The sequence below is a fragment of the Aedes albopictus genome, chromosome 1 (assembly GCF_035046485.1).
Source record: "Aedes albopictus strain Foshan chromosome 1, AalbF5, whole genome shotgun sequence".
Taxonomy (NCBI): Eukaryota; Metazoa; Arthropoda; class Insecta; order Diptera; family Culicidae; genus Aedes; species Aedes albopictus.
This window is the reverse complement of record NC_085136.1, coordinates 297,856,432-297,871,355: the sequence shown is the minus strand read 5'-3', so window position 1 is coordinate 297,871,355 and position 14,924 is coordinate 297,856,432. Positions and strand designations below refer to the sequence as shown.

Below are 14,924 nucleotides of genomic sequence, written 5' to 3'. Positions count from 1 at the left end.
TAGCCTGACCGGTAAGGTAAGTTGTGGCAGAGGAAACGTTTATTGAATGCCTTGAAAATTTCATCACTAGGAGAAATATTGAAAAATACCCGGTGTAGAAGCCGAATGAATTAAATGGGCGGTAATTAAACCACGATAATCCGCAATAATCATGAATGCCGATAAGCATCTACAGTCCATTTTTTATGAGAAACACTTTATTAGAAAAGATATTTGGTGCAGGTTGTGTACAATAGCGATCCTTTATTTCGCCCACTGAATATTTTTATGGAAAGATTTTCGTTTCGTGAAACATGTGTTTAGATGCTTTTCACCATCGACAGTTTTGTAAGCACGCATAAAATAGGTAGTCGGATGAACCCTTGGTTTAAATATTCTTAATTGAAGAACATTGCCAAAGATCAAAAGGCTCTAGCACTCATGTCTTTGATTCTAGAAGTTTCTTATAAATACGCATATTTAAAGAATTCACTTTAATTTAATCCAAAGAATTAAAGAATTGATTGACGATTTTCCTTACGATTAATATAACCATTTAGCCTGTGAGCAGCATTTTCAAAAGGTGTCCAGAATTTGAAAACATGTGTTCAAATATGAGATAAAAGCCAAGGTTGAACAATTATTTTTGGAAAATTAGAACTGTCACTCCTCTTCCAAGATTTCATACAGTATCTCCAAAAATGTAATTATTTGTAGTTCGAATAAATTGTTTTTTAGACTGTTTTCAACATTTTCAACACATTACGTATACGCCTGAAGTGTTGAAATGGACAAATTGAGTGGAAACAGTGGGTAGGCAACAGTCTCGACACTCAAAATAACATGCTCTCACTGTTGTTCGTAGGCACGCTCAGAGAGTGTTGGAAGTGGACATCTAAGGGCCGAAGGAGATGGAGAATTGCGAGGAAAGAACGTGGGGTGAGGTGGGCGTTGGATTCAGGTTGGCTTTCTCCTTTACAGAATTGTTACTTGTTCTGTGGCAGAGTTGGTTAACGCGCCCTGTCTAGCAAACCTGGGGAGACGTGGGTTCAAACCCCATCAGAAAAACGTGAATTTTTTTTCGCAATTTTTCCACTCATTTTGTCCATTTTTCAACACATATTGTGCCTATGAACTTCAGGCATTACGTATGTCTAACATACCAGTGTTGGTAAAAACTCAAATGCTCAAATCTCATGGTTAAGTTGTTTCACGCGCGAATCTTGACTCGCCAAACTCACCGCCGAAAAAATCATGCACGAGTTGACTCGCGCTTTCACTCATTGCCTTATTTCTTGGTGTTCTTATTATTTACATCGAAGTTTTTTGTATCGTATAATAGAACAACAGCAAATCTAGCGTATAACAACATTGAATGCCGTTCAAATTGATTTGCATTCATTTTACAAGCAAATGAGATTTCGGCGCTTGACTCGTGAGAGCGAGATGTTGCATGAAAATCTCCCGCGTGAGAAAATGATTCAGAATCGCGCGCGAGTTTGCTCACGCAGGAGCAGCTCATGAATGTGCTTTGAGTGTGAGTTTACCAACACTGTTGATTGGTTATCGTGTTATTCGTGTTGAACATTTTCAACTTATTCACGTTATACTAAAATAAAATAAAATATCAGTAGATTCAGCATCAATAAAGTATCTTCGTGCCTGTCACATGATACACACATGCAAAATGGTCATTTGCAGAGGAAGCTCTCAGTTAATAACTGTAGAAGTGTTCATAGAGCTGAGAAGCAGGCTTTGTCTCAGTGGGGACGTAACGGCAAGAAGAAGACCCAATGATCATTCGGCCTGATGACCATTCGGCCTAATGACCATTCGGCCTAATGACCTTCGGCCGAATGGCCTGACACCCTATAAGACTTTTTGGTCATCAGAATGTCACATGGGCAGGTTGATCAAGAAACATTTGTTTGACAAACCTTACTTTACAAACTAGGAAACATGTAATAAAGAACTAACAGCAGAACACATTTCTTTTAGTTGTTGAAAATGCCACATTGTGAGAGAAGAAATCGAATTAAGATAAGTTCTAGAAATTTGAAAAAAAATAACCCTAATGAAATTTTGAAAAACCAAACAGAAAATTTGTATCTGAAGTTCTAGAACACAAATTAAACTGAAATTTCAACTGATACTCGGAAGTAACTTGTAATTTCATTGGCGGTGAACTTATAAAATTATGTTTAAAAATTTCAAAGCTATTGAAAAAAAAATCCAGAAATGGTGAAAAATTGAATCTGAAATATTTTGAAAACAATCGATTATAGGCTATGAGTTCTTTCTGCATTGTTGTATGTATTGTAAGAGTGATAATTTTTCGAAGTATTCTGTATGTTTTTTAACAGTTTCTGAATAACCTGTTAACCATCTGATACCCAAACCCGTCTTAAAATGGCTTATAGTTTACTGTATGCGTGATAATGTTTGTACCATCGTTAAGGTGAATATATAACGAAGCCACACATAGAATTTTCAAAAGCACAAATCTGAAGAACCAAAGGACGGATTGCGCTGAAAAGTTGATCGATTGGTGACCCGCTGGTGGTGACCAATCGATCAACTTTTCAGCGTAAACCAACCCTCGGTTCTTCGGATTGGTGCTTTTGAAAATTCGAAGTGTGGCATCGTTATATATTCACCTTAAATAACGTTCCAGTTTTACTTGTGAATACAATATATTGGTTTTATTTGCAGACATTTAAGTTGTAACTCATATCATAGTAGGCTGTGAATAAAAAGTGTTGATTTGTCCACGCGCAAATGTCAAAAAGTGTTCGTGGTAGTGTCACAGTCAAGATTAAATTTGTTTGAGTTTATTTTTTTATTTTGATATTGCCTAATTGTGTGGAGATTAATACACAAACAAAATTTTGTATAACTATTGATTCTGGAATTTGATACGGGATCGATAGTTCGTCGGAGAACGAAAAAACGGATGTTACGTTCGGTCAAATTCAGGACTTTCCTATATGGCGCTACTCGTAGCTCCCGGATGCCAATAGTGTTTATGTAATTTTTTTTTCTGTGGTCGAAGGATCATCAAGGCCACCGTAATTTTCCTTTTCGATCTGCCGTGCCGTTAAGTCGCTGATTTCACGTTTCTTTGCCATTTTTCTCATTGAGCGCACATAATTCAACCAAATGTTCTTTTCGGCGGCAGCGATAGCCTTCTCAAGCCATGTTAACCTTGGACGACCAGTGGACACCTTCGGGAATAGTTGCCCTTGCTTTTTTTCGGTCTAAGACTGTTTTACGGTTCTCCTGAACACTCCTGAAATGTATTTTTTAATATTTGCGCGTGGATAAATCCCGACTACCGCTGTCACCTCTTCATGGTGCAAATTTTAAACTGAAGAAATCGGATTTTTTACCCACAGCCTACTATGATATGAGTTAGAGCTTACGTACATTCAAAGAAAACCAAGCATTGTATGCGCAGGTGACATGGGAACCTTACTTGTACGATGGTGAAAACATTAGTCCTGTTCAACGACGTAGTTTGAACTTGCTCGAACTTGCTCCATCCCGCTCTTTCCCGTTTGTCGACGAATGGGTAAGAGTACGATGCAGCAACTTCGAGCAAGTTCCCCAAGTAACACACATGTTATATAAAAGTTACGACAGCACAAGTTTTGGTTGTATAGAAGTTTATTTTACGTTATTTCAACACAATGTTAGAATTACGTAAAACAAACTTCTATACAACCAAAACTTGCGCTGTCGTAACTCTATTATAATATGTGTGTTGCTTGGGTCAAACTACGTCGTTGAACAGGACTATTATCATGCATACGGTATAACTCAGTCAATCCCAAACCAATTGACTTAAAATTTTGTACACGGCTAGATACTATACGTATCTCGTCGCGTTCCAAAAAGTGTGTCAATTGGTTCAGTATTGGCTGAGTTATAGCAGAAAAGTGCCCAAAATAGGACCCCTGCCGAGATGGTTCCACTTCCCTATTAGGAGCTTAGACATTTTTTTTTAATCTGTAGGGCGGTTCACTCAGTGAGTAACTTGGAGTAACCTTGAGACACCACTGCTTCGCAGTCTGTCCGCCAAAAAAAGTTTGAATAGTTCTGTAATAGTTTCACCAGGTACTCCTCCACCAGTTACATTAGGACTCAACGTCTTCACTGCATGTTCACTGTCTTCAGCAAGATATCATGAACTTCCTTGGGGTGTTTCAAGGCCACCCATCAGAGAAAAATGAATCACTTGCCAAAAACGTAAGCCATGAAAAATATCAAAAACAGATTCTTGCTAAATCTGGCATATTTGACAAAATTCGCATTAGCTTTGCTATTTAACAGCTAGCTACTAATGATCTTCAAGCGACAACGTAGCGTTGACACATTTATTTGATCGAAATAAACCGTTAGTCCAAAATCACATCACGTTCCAGCACGCTCATGTTGTCGAAGACACATTTTTTTTGCTGATGATCCTCAAATGTCCATCAAACCTAGCGATCACATTCAAAAGCACTGTTCGTTCACTTACAGAAGACAACTTCAAACGCAACTAAAACACCAAACAATCACTTGTCGACTTGATCAAAACAGCAGCACAAGCACATTTCCCAATCTCATCCCGCAGGAATCTGGGTTAGTAAGGTGTAAGAAGCTAGTTCGATTTCTTTCCGCTCGGTCGGTGTGGTCCTCATCGAATCACAAATTATCATCAATAAAAGAAACTTCAGCGAGCAAGCGCCGGCACACAACAACCATTTGCTAATGAGTCCCAATTTCGGTCGATTCCCTGCACATGCCGGTTTTGGGACTCGCTAGATTTTAAGCTTGTTTTCCGGTTTCAATCGATGAGTGATGTCGTAAAATTTCACTTTTCTGGACTTATGCTGCTGGACTCCGAGCCGATGATTAGTTGCACAATCATCGTTTCATTCTGAATGGGTTTCTTATCACCTGGAAGACTTGGAGGAACTAGCTGCGAGGATCACCGTACGCTTTCACGACCGCTCTCAAGGTGAAATATTGCAAAATTATTCCAAGTCGCTGTAGCTGGCTGGATTCACGTGCGACTCCGGGGCACCTAAAATTCGCTTTTTGGCGAACCGATCGAGGTGACAGCGTCCCATGCGAATGTGACAGTATTGGATCGCCACCCCGCACCCATCGCATTGGGGTGGACGGGCCAGTGGCCACCGTCCATCATCGTCGTCGCTGGGCCGAGCCCAGCGCTCTCTTTCTGTCCGCGGTAGCGATCGAGCCCGAGCAGTGGAGCTTTCTCTCTGTTTCGCATGCGCACGTTGCGCGTTGCTGTGACGGCGGAGAGGACTTCAGGCTGGGAGCTTTCATCTTTCTCCACAACCGGCGGCCTGGCGGCGCGCAAAGGCCTTCAACTTGATCGCGCACGGCGCGCGGCGTGGTGTGAGTGAGCGGTCTGTTTGGTTTGGGGTTCGGCTCTCTTGGCCGGGGGGAGGACACCCGCCAGGCGGATTGGCGCGCGCGCGCGTCCGTCCGAGCTCGAGACTTACCGAATGTGTGTGTGGATGTGCTGTGGCCGCCGTGGCGGCGTGGTGGGTATGCTCCAGGCGGGGGCCTCAACCGGGGCCGGAATCAAAGAGAATAAAACCCGCTGCAGCATTGTCTTCCAGTCACAGTTCACCGGTTGCTTTCCAACAATTAACACCAGCAAGGAGAAGCTCCTCTGCAGCAGTGCGAGAGAGTGGTAGTGTGTTAAGTGAGATTTAAAAAGACTTTGCAAGGCAAGTCCCCAGTTCAGTGTGGTGTCCGCCGAGAACCCCGGAAGATATCCAACGCAAGAAAAACAGAAGCAGTCCGTCGTCGCCAGCGCAAGATGAAGCAGTTTGTTGTGTTGTTCGCCGTTTTGGCCGTAGCGGTCGCCGCGCCCCAGTCGGAAACCGATGGATTACTGACCAGCGCGCTCAAGTTCGTCAAGGACTGCGGCGACAAGTCGATGGTGCTATGCGTCAAGGTAAGGCCGAGTTCTTGGACGTTGGACGGTGTGCTGAAATGGATGGATTTGCTGACGTGACGCCGATGGGAGCAGGAAAAGTGCGAAAGTGATTGATTTGTATTTTCTGATGAAGACGATTGAAAGGAACACTTGTGGGACATTTTGAGTTGAATGAGTGCATACTTGAACTACTCTGGAAGTGAAATTTGCGCAATGCAGAAGATATGTACAATACGCAAAAGAGCAAAGTGATTATGATGAGTTGAGGACAAGATTGTGATCTGATATCGATAACAGTGAGCAAGAGCGGGATCTAGAAAAGTGATGCAACGAACTCTAAGCGAATGTCCAGTTTCCCAAAATAGCGAAAGACTACTTCTCATATAAGCACACATCATCGTAGCATAAGCGGAACGAGTTACCGTAAACCTTACCAATGCAATTACGAAATAGAGCTTCGCCCGTTTGGCACAGTTGTTGGTGTGGCTGATGATGATGATGATGATGTTGATGATAATTGTGATGTTTAGCCAAATGATCTTGTTGCGTTGATTTGAACGTGTTTGCTGCGAACGAACGAGGGAACAAGAGCAAAACGCGATCGTCGAGAGCAAAACATCCGTCTATAAGTGATCGACTGCTACCGTGTGGAAATCGGGAACAAATCTCTTGCAACGCCTGGCATAACTGTTGTTCAACTGACCAAACCAGAAACAATGTCCGTCTGTGCCCCAGCCCCCGTCCCGGCACATCCTCCAGCCTCCGCAGCTCCTCCAACCCCACAGAGAGAGACCAATCCGGCACACAACCGAAGCAACACCGAGATTACTAACCCATTTTTTCTCTGTTTCTTTTCTTTCTTTTCCCTCGCCCGCCTCACAGGAACGTGCCTTGCAGTATGTGGAAGGCGTCCAGGGTGACATCGAGATCACCGAGGGCATCAAGCTGGTCGAAATCGAGAAGCCCGCCACCGGAGGACGCTCGTTGAACGAAATTGACCTGCCAGCCGAGCCGGAAGCCCGCGAATCCGAGATCGACAGCCTGCTCGTCGACCGTGCTGCCCGTTTCCTCGGATCGCACACCCTGCAGTTCAAGGTCCCCAAGGACTCCATTGAGGACATGCAGCGCTCCCTGGATGAAGGTAACAACTAGCAGGCGAATTTCCCACGATCTGTCGTCCATGGGTCGTCGTAGTCGACGCGCCACACCGTAATGGAGAGTTGCCATGATTATGATGATTATTACGTTGTTCGCGGTTCGGTTGAATGACTCCCCTTTTTCTCTAGCATCACCGTCGTCGTCGTCGTCTTCGACTTCGAGGTGCGCTTCGACGACAAAGGTGGTGGTAATGGGAGAAGCACGAACGATCAAAGCGCCACACAGCCATCATGCTCGCGCGCGCCCGCGCGCTTTAGCCGGTTAGTAAGGCAGTGAGGCGCACAAGAGAATTGAACTTGACCTCGGCACTGTTGGGAGTGGTAAGGGGCTGGTAGCTGGTTGCTGGCAGCTGGCAGCTGCCAGTACCACCGCAACCCGGTTAGCTCGATTATGCGAGAAAAATGAAGATCGGTGAAGAGGCTCGGTAGAGCGCTGAGCCGATCAGGGCGGTGAAATGTCGATCGATGGAGTTACTAAGTCCAGATTTCTCTATTTTTCCTCAAAATTGTGATAACAATCCCATGAAAGAGTAATTTTGTAGTTTGATATACAACACTACAATTAATCTAAAAACAGAGGACTAAGCCGATCTTAAAATTTAATTATTTCGAGAAAAAAGTTTTATTTAAAATCTAAAACTTTCCGTACTAAAATCCATGAAATTCAATGAGCTTTTTTTTTTGCTGAGTGCAGTTTGTATGGAATTTGGCTGAAATCTGATCAGCAGTTTCCAAGGAATAATTTACAAAACCACCCAAAATATTTCGATCAGTGTAGTTTTCTATCATTTGAACTTATTTTGACACCAAATAGTCGGATAGAAAGTCCTATTCCAAATCTGAATCCAATCAGTCCGATAAAATGACGCCCTTCTGGACTTTTGGGGCATTTGTCCTTCTGGACATTTGTCCTTCTAGACATTTGTCCTTCTGGACATTTGTCTTTCTGGACATTTGTCCAACTGGACATCTGACCTTATGGACATTCGTTCTTTTCAAACATCTGTTATCCATAGACATTTGTTCTCTTTTGACATCTGTTCTCTTTGGACATAATTTTTCTCTGAGCATGTGTTCTATTTGGGCATCTGTTCTCTTTGGACATCTGCTCTCAGTAGATATCTGTTCTCTTTGGACATCTATTCACATTGGAGAACTACTCTTTTTGAATCTCTTTGAAAATCTGTTCTCTCTAAACTTATGTTCTCTTTGAACATCTGTTCTCTTTTCCTCGGACATGCGTTCTCTTCGGACATTTGCTCTTTTTGGTCATTTTTTCTCTTGCGAGATCTGTTCTCTTTGGATATATGTTCTCTTTGGATGTATTTTCTCTTTGGACATATATTCTCTAGGGACATGTGATCCCTTTGGACGTCTGTTCTCTTTGAACATCTGTTCTCTTTAGAGATATGTTATTTTTGGATAACTGTTCTCTTTGGACAATTGTTCTCTTTGAGATCTTTTGTGTTTGGATAACTGTTCTCTTTGGAGATCTGTTCTCTTTGGAGATGTGTTCTCTTTGGACAACTGTTCTCTTTGGAGATCTATTCTCATTGGAGATCTGTTTTCTTTGGACAACTGCTCTCTTTGGAGATGTGTTCTCTTTAGAGATCTGTTCTCTTTGGACAACTGTTCTCTTTGGAGATCTGTTCTCTTTGATGATCTGTTCTCTTTAGACAACTGTTCTCTCGGAGATCTGTTTTCTTTGGACAACTGTTCTCTTTGGACATCTGTTTTTTTTTTTTGGAAACCTGTTCTTTTTGGGCATTTGTTCTCTTTGGACAACTGTTCTCTTTGGAGATTTGTTCTCTTTGGAGATTTGTTCTCTTTGGAGATTTGTTCTCTTTAGAGATCTGTTCTCTTTGGACAACTGTTTTCTTTGGACAACTGTTCTCTTTGGACAACTGTTCTCTTTGGACAACTGTTCTCTTTGGACAACTGTTCTCTTTGGACAACTGTTCTCTTTGGAGATCTGTTTTCTTTGGAGATCTGTTCTCATTGGACAACTGTTCTCTTTGGAGATCTGTTCTCTTTGGAGATTTGTTCTCTTTGGAGATTTGTTCTCTTTGGAGATCTGTTCTCTTTGGACAACTGTTCTCTTTGGACAACTGTTCTCTTTGGAGATCAGTTCTCTTTGGAGATCTGTTCTCTTTGGACAACTGTTCTCTTTGGGCAACTGTTCTCTTTGGAGATCTGTTTTTTTTGGACAACTGTTCTCTTTCAACTGTTCTTTTTGGAGATCTGTTCTCTTTGGACAACTGTTCTCTTTGGAGATCTGTTCTCTTTGATGATCTGTTCTCTTTAGACAACTGTTCTCTCGGAGATCTGTTTTCTTTGGACAACTGTTCTCTTTGGACATCTGTTTTTTTTTTGGAAACCTGTTCTTTTTGGGCATTTGTTCTCTTTGGACAGCTGTTCTCTTTTGAGATCTGTTCTCTTTGGAGATGTGTTCTCTTTGGACATCTGTTCTCTTTGGACACACGTTCTATTAGGACATCTTTTGTCTTTGGAAACCTGTTCTATTTGGACATATTTTTTCTTTGGACATCTGTTCTCTTTGGAGATCTTTGTCCTTAGAAATCTGTTCTCTGGACTTCTGTTCTCTGTGGATATTTTCTCTATAGACATCTCTTTATAAGTGTGTTGTTCTTAATTTAAGGAATTTCTTCTTTTCTAAATTACGAAATTGGCAAATGAGCTGGAGCCATTGTTTTGGAGAAAAAGCGGGTTTTCCAGCTCACCAAATGTTCGGTGAAATGGCCTACCTTTAATTCTCTTACGGCTTTAACTTCAGCTGATTTTTCGTTGAGATTTATTCTCTCCCAGTAGTGTTAAAAATGAGGTTTTATCTTTTGCTGGGTAAAGTTTAGTTGGTCTTTTATTTTCATTACCCAAGAATTTCGGTGAAATGATCCATTCTTCAGACAAAACTGTCCTCAAATGGTTAAACAAGTGTTAATTGGAATTCTATCGAACTGAATTTTTATTACTTCTTTTCTTCTTAAAGTTGCCTCGTTCCTGAATTAATAGTGCGACTCGTCTACTACTAAGTGCAGATAATTTCGGTGAAATGACCCATCTTCAACAGTTTCTCTGCAAGGGAAGGAAATTACTTCAAAATCCTTGCTCAGCTTGCAAAGTTTCAATAGTTGACGGGGAAATGACTAGCCTAGCGATTTTCGCTAATCGATTGATGGGTATTTTCCGTTCGATCGAACGAATGTTTGCCAACAATTCGGTGAAATGTCCCATGTGCGACTAATCCAGCCATCCGCAGGAGTTGCTTCTCTTTTCAAAGGATCTAATGTTAAATGATAACAGATGTTGAGTGCACATCACTGTCTCTTATGGGAAGTATATGTTTTCGGTGAAATGGCTTATTTCTTGTTTTATACGTCGACTATTTCCGAAGATGACTATTTCCGAAGCCGACCATTCTCAACTTCAATGGCACTCTCTAGCAAATTCCCGGGGGATTGTAAGCTTGATTTCAGCCGCTCCACAATGACACCTCCATAGCCAATCGCATAATCTGTAGTATCAGTTTCGTCTATTCGGTGAAATGGCCCAGAATAGTTTGACTGTAGAAATTGACGTATATATAGGATATGTTCAGCTTCTCACTTTCACCAAAAAGTTGAAAAAGTTTGATTGTTTATCAAGGGGCAACGTAAAAGCAAGCTGAAGTCTTCAAAGACAGAACAGCATCTTTGCAATTTCGGTGAAATGACCCACCAAGAGTATCGCCTCGTATCAAACGACTTAGTGGATCTCAAGCGGTGTCCATGTGTTTATCAACTATTCACGAAACTTTCAAGGGTCAGTAGTTATCACCTATTTCAGTTAATTGTTCATCGAGAGACAAACTTTTAACTTTTCGGCGAAATGACCCAACCCAACTGTTTCACCATCAAAACGTTTTGACGAAATGGCTTATTTTTCAGTTTTCATCGATGATTGCTTCCAAAATTCCTATCTCTGACAGTTTGCTTCACAAACTTACGACTTTTGCTTTACGATGTAAGTGTAATCTTAAAGCAATTATACCAATTCGGTGAAATGGCCCACAAAACTTCAGCGTAGATTGGGTCAACTTGAAACTATGAAAACACACGAGTGGAATGATTCAATTACTTGAATGCTCCAAGCTTACAATCGTTGAGTCTTCCGTGACCAAAATTCTGGGAGATTTCCCTTTCCAACGTTATGCAACGAGATTGGCAGGTAAGCCGCGTCTCAATCGAGCCGGATCTCCGCCCGAATCCGGGTCTTGTGCGCCACATTCGGATCACGTAACCACACAACACAATCATGACTCTCACGGCGTCGCTCGATTACATAAGCAACGACAGGCACGACCGATCGGGATCCGTGCCCAAACCAAACAAACTTTCACTTTCCGAGAGAAACATTCGCTCACCAGTTCCTTTTCTCTTTCTTTCTCTCCCTTTTTAACCCTCGCAACCAAAACAGCCCGTGGCAAGAAGAAGAAGGTCAAGAAGCTGCTCCTCCCTCTGCTGTTGCTGTTCAAGCTGAAGGCCGCCGCCCTGCTCCCACTGGCCATCGGTTTCCTGGCTCTGATCGCCTTCAAGGCTCTGATCGTCGGCAAGATCGCCCTGATCCTGTCCGCCATCATCGGCCTCAAGAAGCTGTTCGACAAGAAGCCAGAGCAGAGCTACGAAGTGGTCGCCCACCCGCACTACTCGCACTCGACCTCCTTCGACGATCACCACGGATACGCTCGCTCCCTGGATGCCCAGAACCTGGCCTACTCCGCTCACTCCCAGTAAGAGAACAGGAGCCGCTTGCCATAAACAAGTTCTGTGTGTAGCGAGAATTTGAGCCACCCAAACGAGTTCCCGATTTCAACCAACCCCCTCAAAGCGACTGAAACACACCCTGCTCTCCTTTGACCCGGCCGGAATCCTCCAGAAGGAACGCCCCCCACATACACATGATACCCCCACCCTCTCTCACATACACACACAATCACTCTCACACATAGTTAAGTAGGTTACAATTCGCCGCGGTCATCCCGATGGATCCCAAGGAACGCAAGCGCTCAAAGAGACAACCCCCGCCGGACGGCCTCAGCCCCTGGCGAAAGGGTGTGTTACATGCTCAAACCGCCCCCCCCTATTACCCCCACCCCCCTACTTGAAAACCCCCACCCCTCCCGCTAACATGACCACTCTCTTAGATTAATTTAATTTATTTGCGATGATGCGATGAGATGCAGCAGTTGACGACGAAAAACGCGTATTTAATAATTTATTTTTGCTCGAGAATATTTATTTTAGAGATTATTTGTTTTTAGGTAGTAATTTTCTTCTTTCTCGAACCAGAAAACCTCAACAACTTCTGTCAACTCGTCTAGATTTCTATCGCTCTGTGTGACTATAGCTCTTTCTTCTCAAGTGCCTCCTAACTCTTAAACAACACTGTAATACCAAATAATGCTCACACACGATCACGATCAAGATTAGATTGACCTCCAGGCGATTCCTCCGGATTGTCGGACGATTTAAGTTCGGCCCGTCCAGGAGTCTGCCGCCAAGCTAAACGTACTCGTGAAATGTAAAAGTTTATATTAAACTGTAGTAGCGACTTCTGTTACGCGAAAAATTAGTCCTTTCTTACTCTTAAAACTCTCTTTTTTTAAAGGAGCGGGAATTGCCACCCGTTCCGGAACTCTACCAAATCTACCGTACTCAAGATAGCATATCTAACTCTTTTCTACCTCGGATCTCCTCCAAGAGCGTCCTCCCTTCTGGGCGTAGCATTTTCTCTCAATTTCAAACTCGTTTAAAACTCCAAATAACTGAATTCTTCATTCTCGAACGCTCGTTCTTCGCGTGTCTCTCCCCACTTTCACACTCTCACTTTCACTCTCGACGTTCTCTCTGTCTCAATTCTCTTCTACTGCGCGTTCCCCCTTTTCATTCGGTAATCTAGCCTTCCTTCCCTGTTCACGCCGCGGAACGCGCCCTTTTGCGCCGGAAAGGAAAAAGCTTACAAAATCTTAAAAACAAATATCTACACTGAACAAAAACGTCACCCCGTTTTGTAAGAATGATCTGTTCTGTTATTTATTGTTTAAATTATTGAAAGAAAAAAAAACACCCAACAGCAAAAAACTCAAAAGAATGATGAAATAAACAATATGAAAAGTGAAAATATAAAACGCCCCGACTTGAGTACCATTATTTACGACCCGTGAAAGAAACATTCCGATCCCGAAAAAGGCAAAACCAGTTTCGCGCGCCCCTGGCAGCGCAATGAAAAGAGAAATTGGCCCCAGGCTCGGTCGGTCCCCATCATTCCGAAGTGTATAATACGATATGCGACCGATATTTATCGGTCGAAGACCTTTCGCAATCTCCCCCATTCAACTCATAAGCAAAACAAACACCGACTCCAAACTCGAAACCGGCTCCACGTTTGAGAGCGACAGGTTCTCCTCCTCTCCACCCGCATCACGCCGTGAGAAAACCGATACCCGAGCGAAATCCATTGTCCGCTTTTGTCTCTCCACTACTGGTGACGGTTCCCGAATACGAAGGGAAAGTCTCCACACTGCGACTCTCAATTGCATCACTACCCCTCTGCCTCCCCTCCCCCTACACAATTCAAAAACACACAAATCGATCGCCTCATACGCACAATCCGACACAACCCGAAGGGTGCGGCGGGTGAAAGTCGTTCCGCGTCGCCGTCCCACACATCACCAATCCACCATTCATTGCGGCGATCATTATCATTATCATCGGTCGCCATGGGTCGATCGGTTTTGCATACCGACCGGACCGACCCCCATCGGATTTTTTGGATTGACGTGTGTGACCACTTTCGGACGGACGCGATTTCCAAAAGTCGATAACCGCATTTTTATTTTTTAGTTTTTTTGGTCATCCGAAAAAACTTTCACGTGTCTGGGACCGACGACCGGCTTTGCCGGTTCGCGCATCCGAGGGGGACGCGTGGGGAGCGGGTTAATAATAATTTTCGATTATAAAAGCGACATCGGGCTTTCAATGACGGTGAAGCACTTAATTTAAAACTTCTCTCTTCGGGGGGATCTTTTTTTTTCGGTGATGGGTGCGTGTGTGCGAGAAAGGTGAAATTGGTGGCGGTGGCCTCGATGTCCGTCCTCCTGGGGTCCCCCAAGTTGGGGTGCGGTGCGATGGATATTGATTTGCTGTTGTTGTTTTTTTTGTCTTCGTCGTTATCCACTCCTCGCTGACCGTTATTTATTTTTCGAAAGTGGAAGTTTCACTTTCTTTTGAAGGTTTTTTTTTCGTTCATCCGTTTCGGGTTTCTTTCGATGGGGAATTTCTTTTCAGGAGGGTCCGTTCGGTGATTTGGTGGCACACGAATTTGTTGAATGCTAATGGGCAATTTGGGGGGAACCAAACAATGCCAGATGTTAGGTTAATTGATTGGAATGCGATTGATGATTTGGAGAATCACCTTGTTAACATAATCGACAAACATTGTTCGCCCGGAAGTTGCATGAGGCGTAATTGATCATGAGACAAAAACCTTCCTAAATGAGATGCTAAACCAGGCCTGCCCAACCTTTCACGGCAGAGGGCCACATATGACACTCCATATCAGTCCACGGGCCAAAAATTAAAATACGACGATAATAAACTTTTTTTTATTTTTCTGGAATGTGCTTGTTAAGTTAATGGCTTGAACCCGAAAAAAATTAGAATTCTAAAAATGAAAATGAAACTTTTTTTTTCAACACTGATTTACTGATCTTCTGACTTTATGATTTTTACAATGATTTTTTAATTTTTAATTTTTTTGATTTTTTGATTTTT

The 14,924-nt window shown here is 42.9% G+C and overlaps 1 protein-coding gene across 1 annotated transcript; it reads left to right on the top strand.

Annotated features, from left to right (window-relative positions):
• Positions 1-5,604: 5,604 nt before the first annotated feature.
• Positions 5,605-13,279, top strand: LOC109411179 (uncharacterized). The gene is made up of 3 exons (XM_019684653.3): positions 5,605-5,956; positions 6,821-7,079; positions 11,569-13,279. The coding sequence occupies exons 1-3, from the start codon at positions 5,819-5,821 to the stop codon at positions 11,883-11,885; spliced, it is 714 nt and encodes a 237-aa protein (XP_019540198.2). The 5' UTR covers positions 5,605-5,818; the 3' UTR covers positions 11,886-13,279.
• The last annotated feature ends 1,645 nt before the right edge of the window (positions 13,280-14,924 follow it).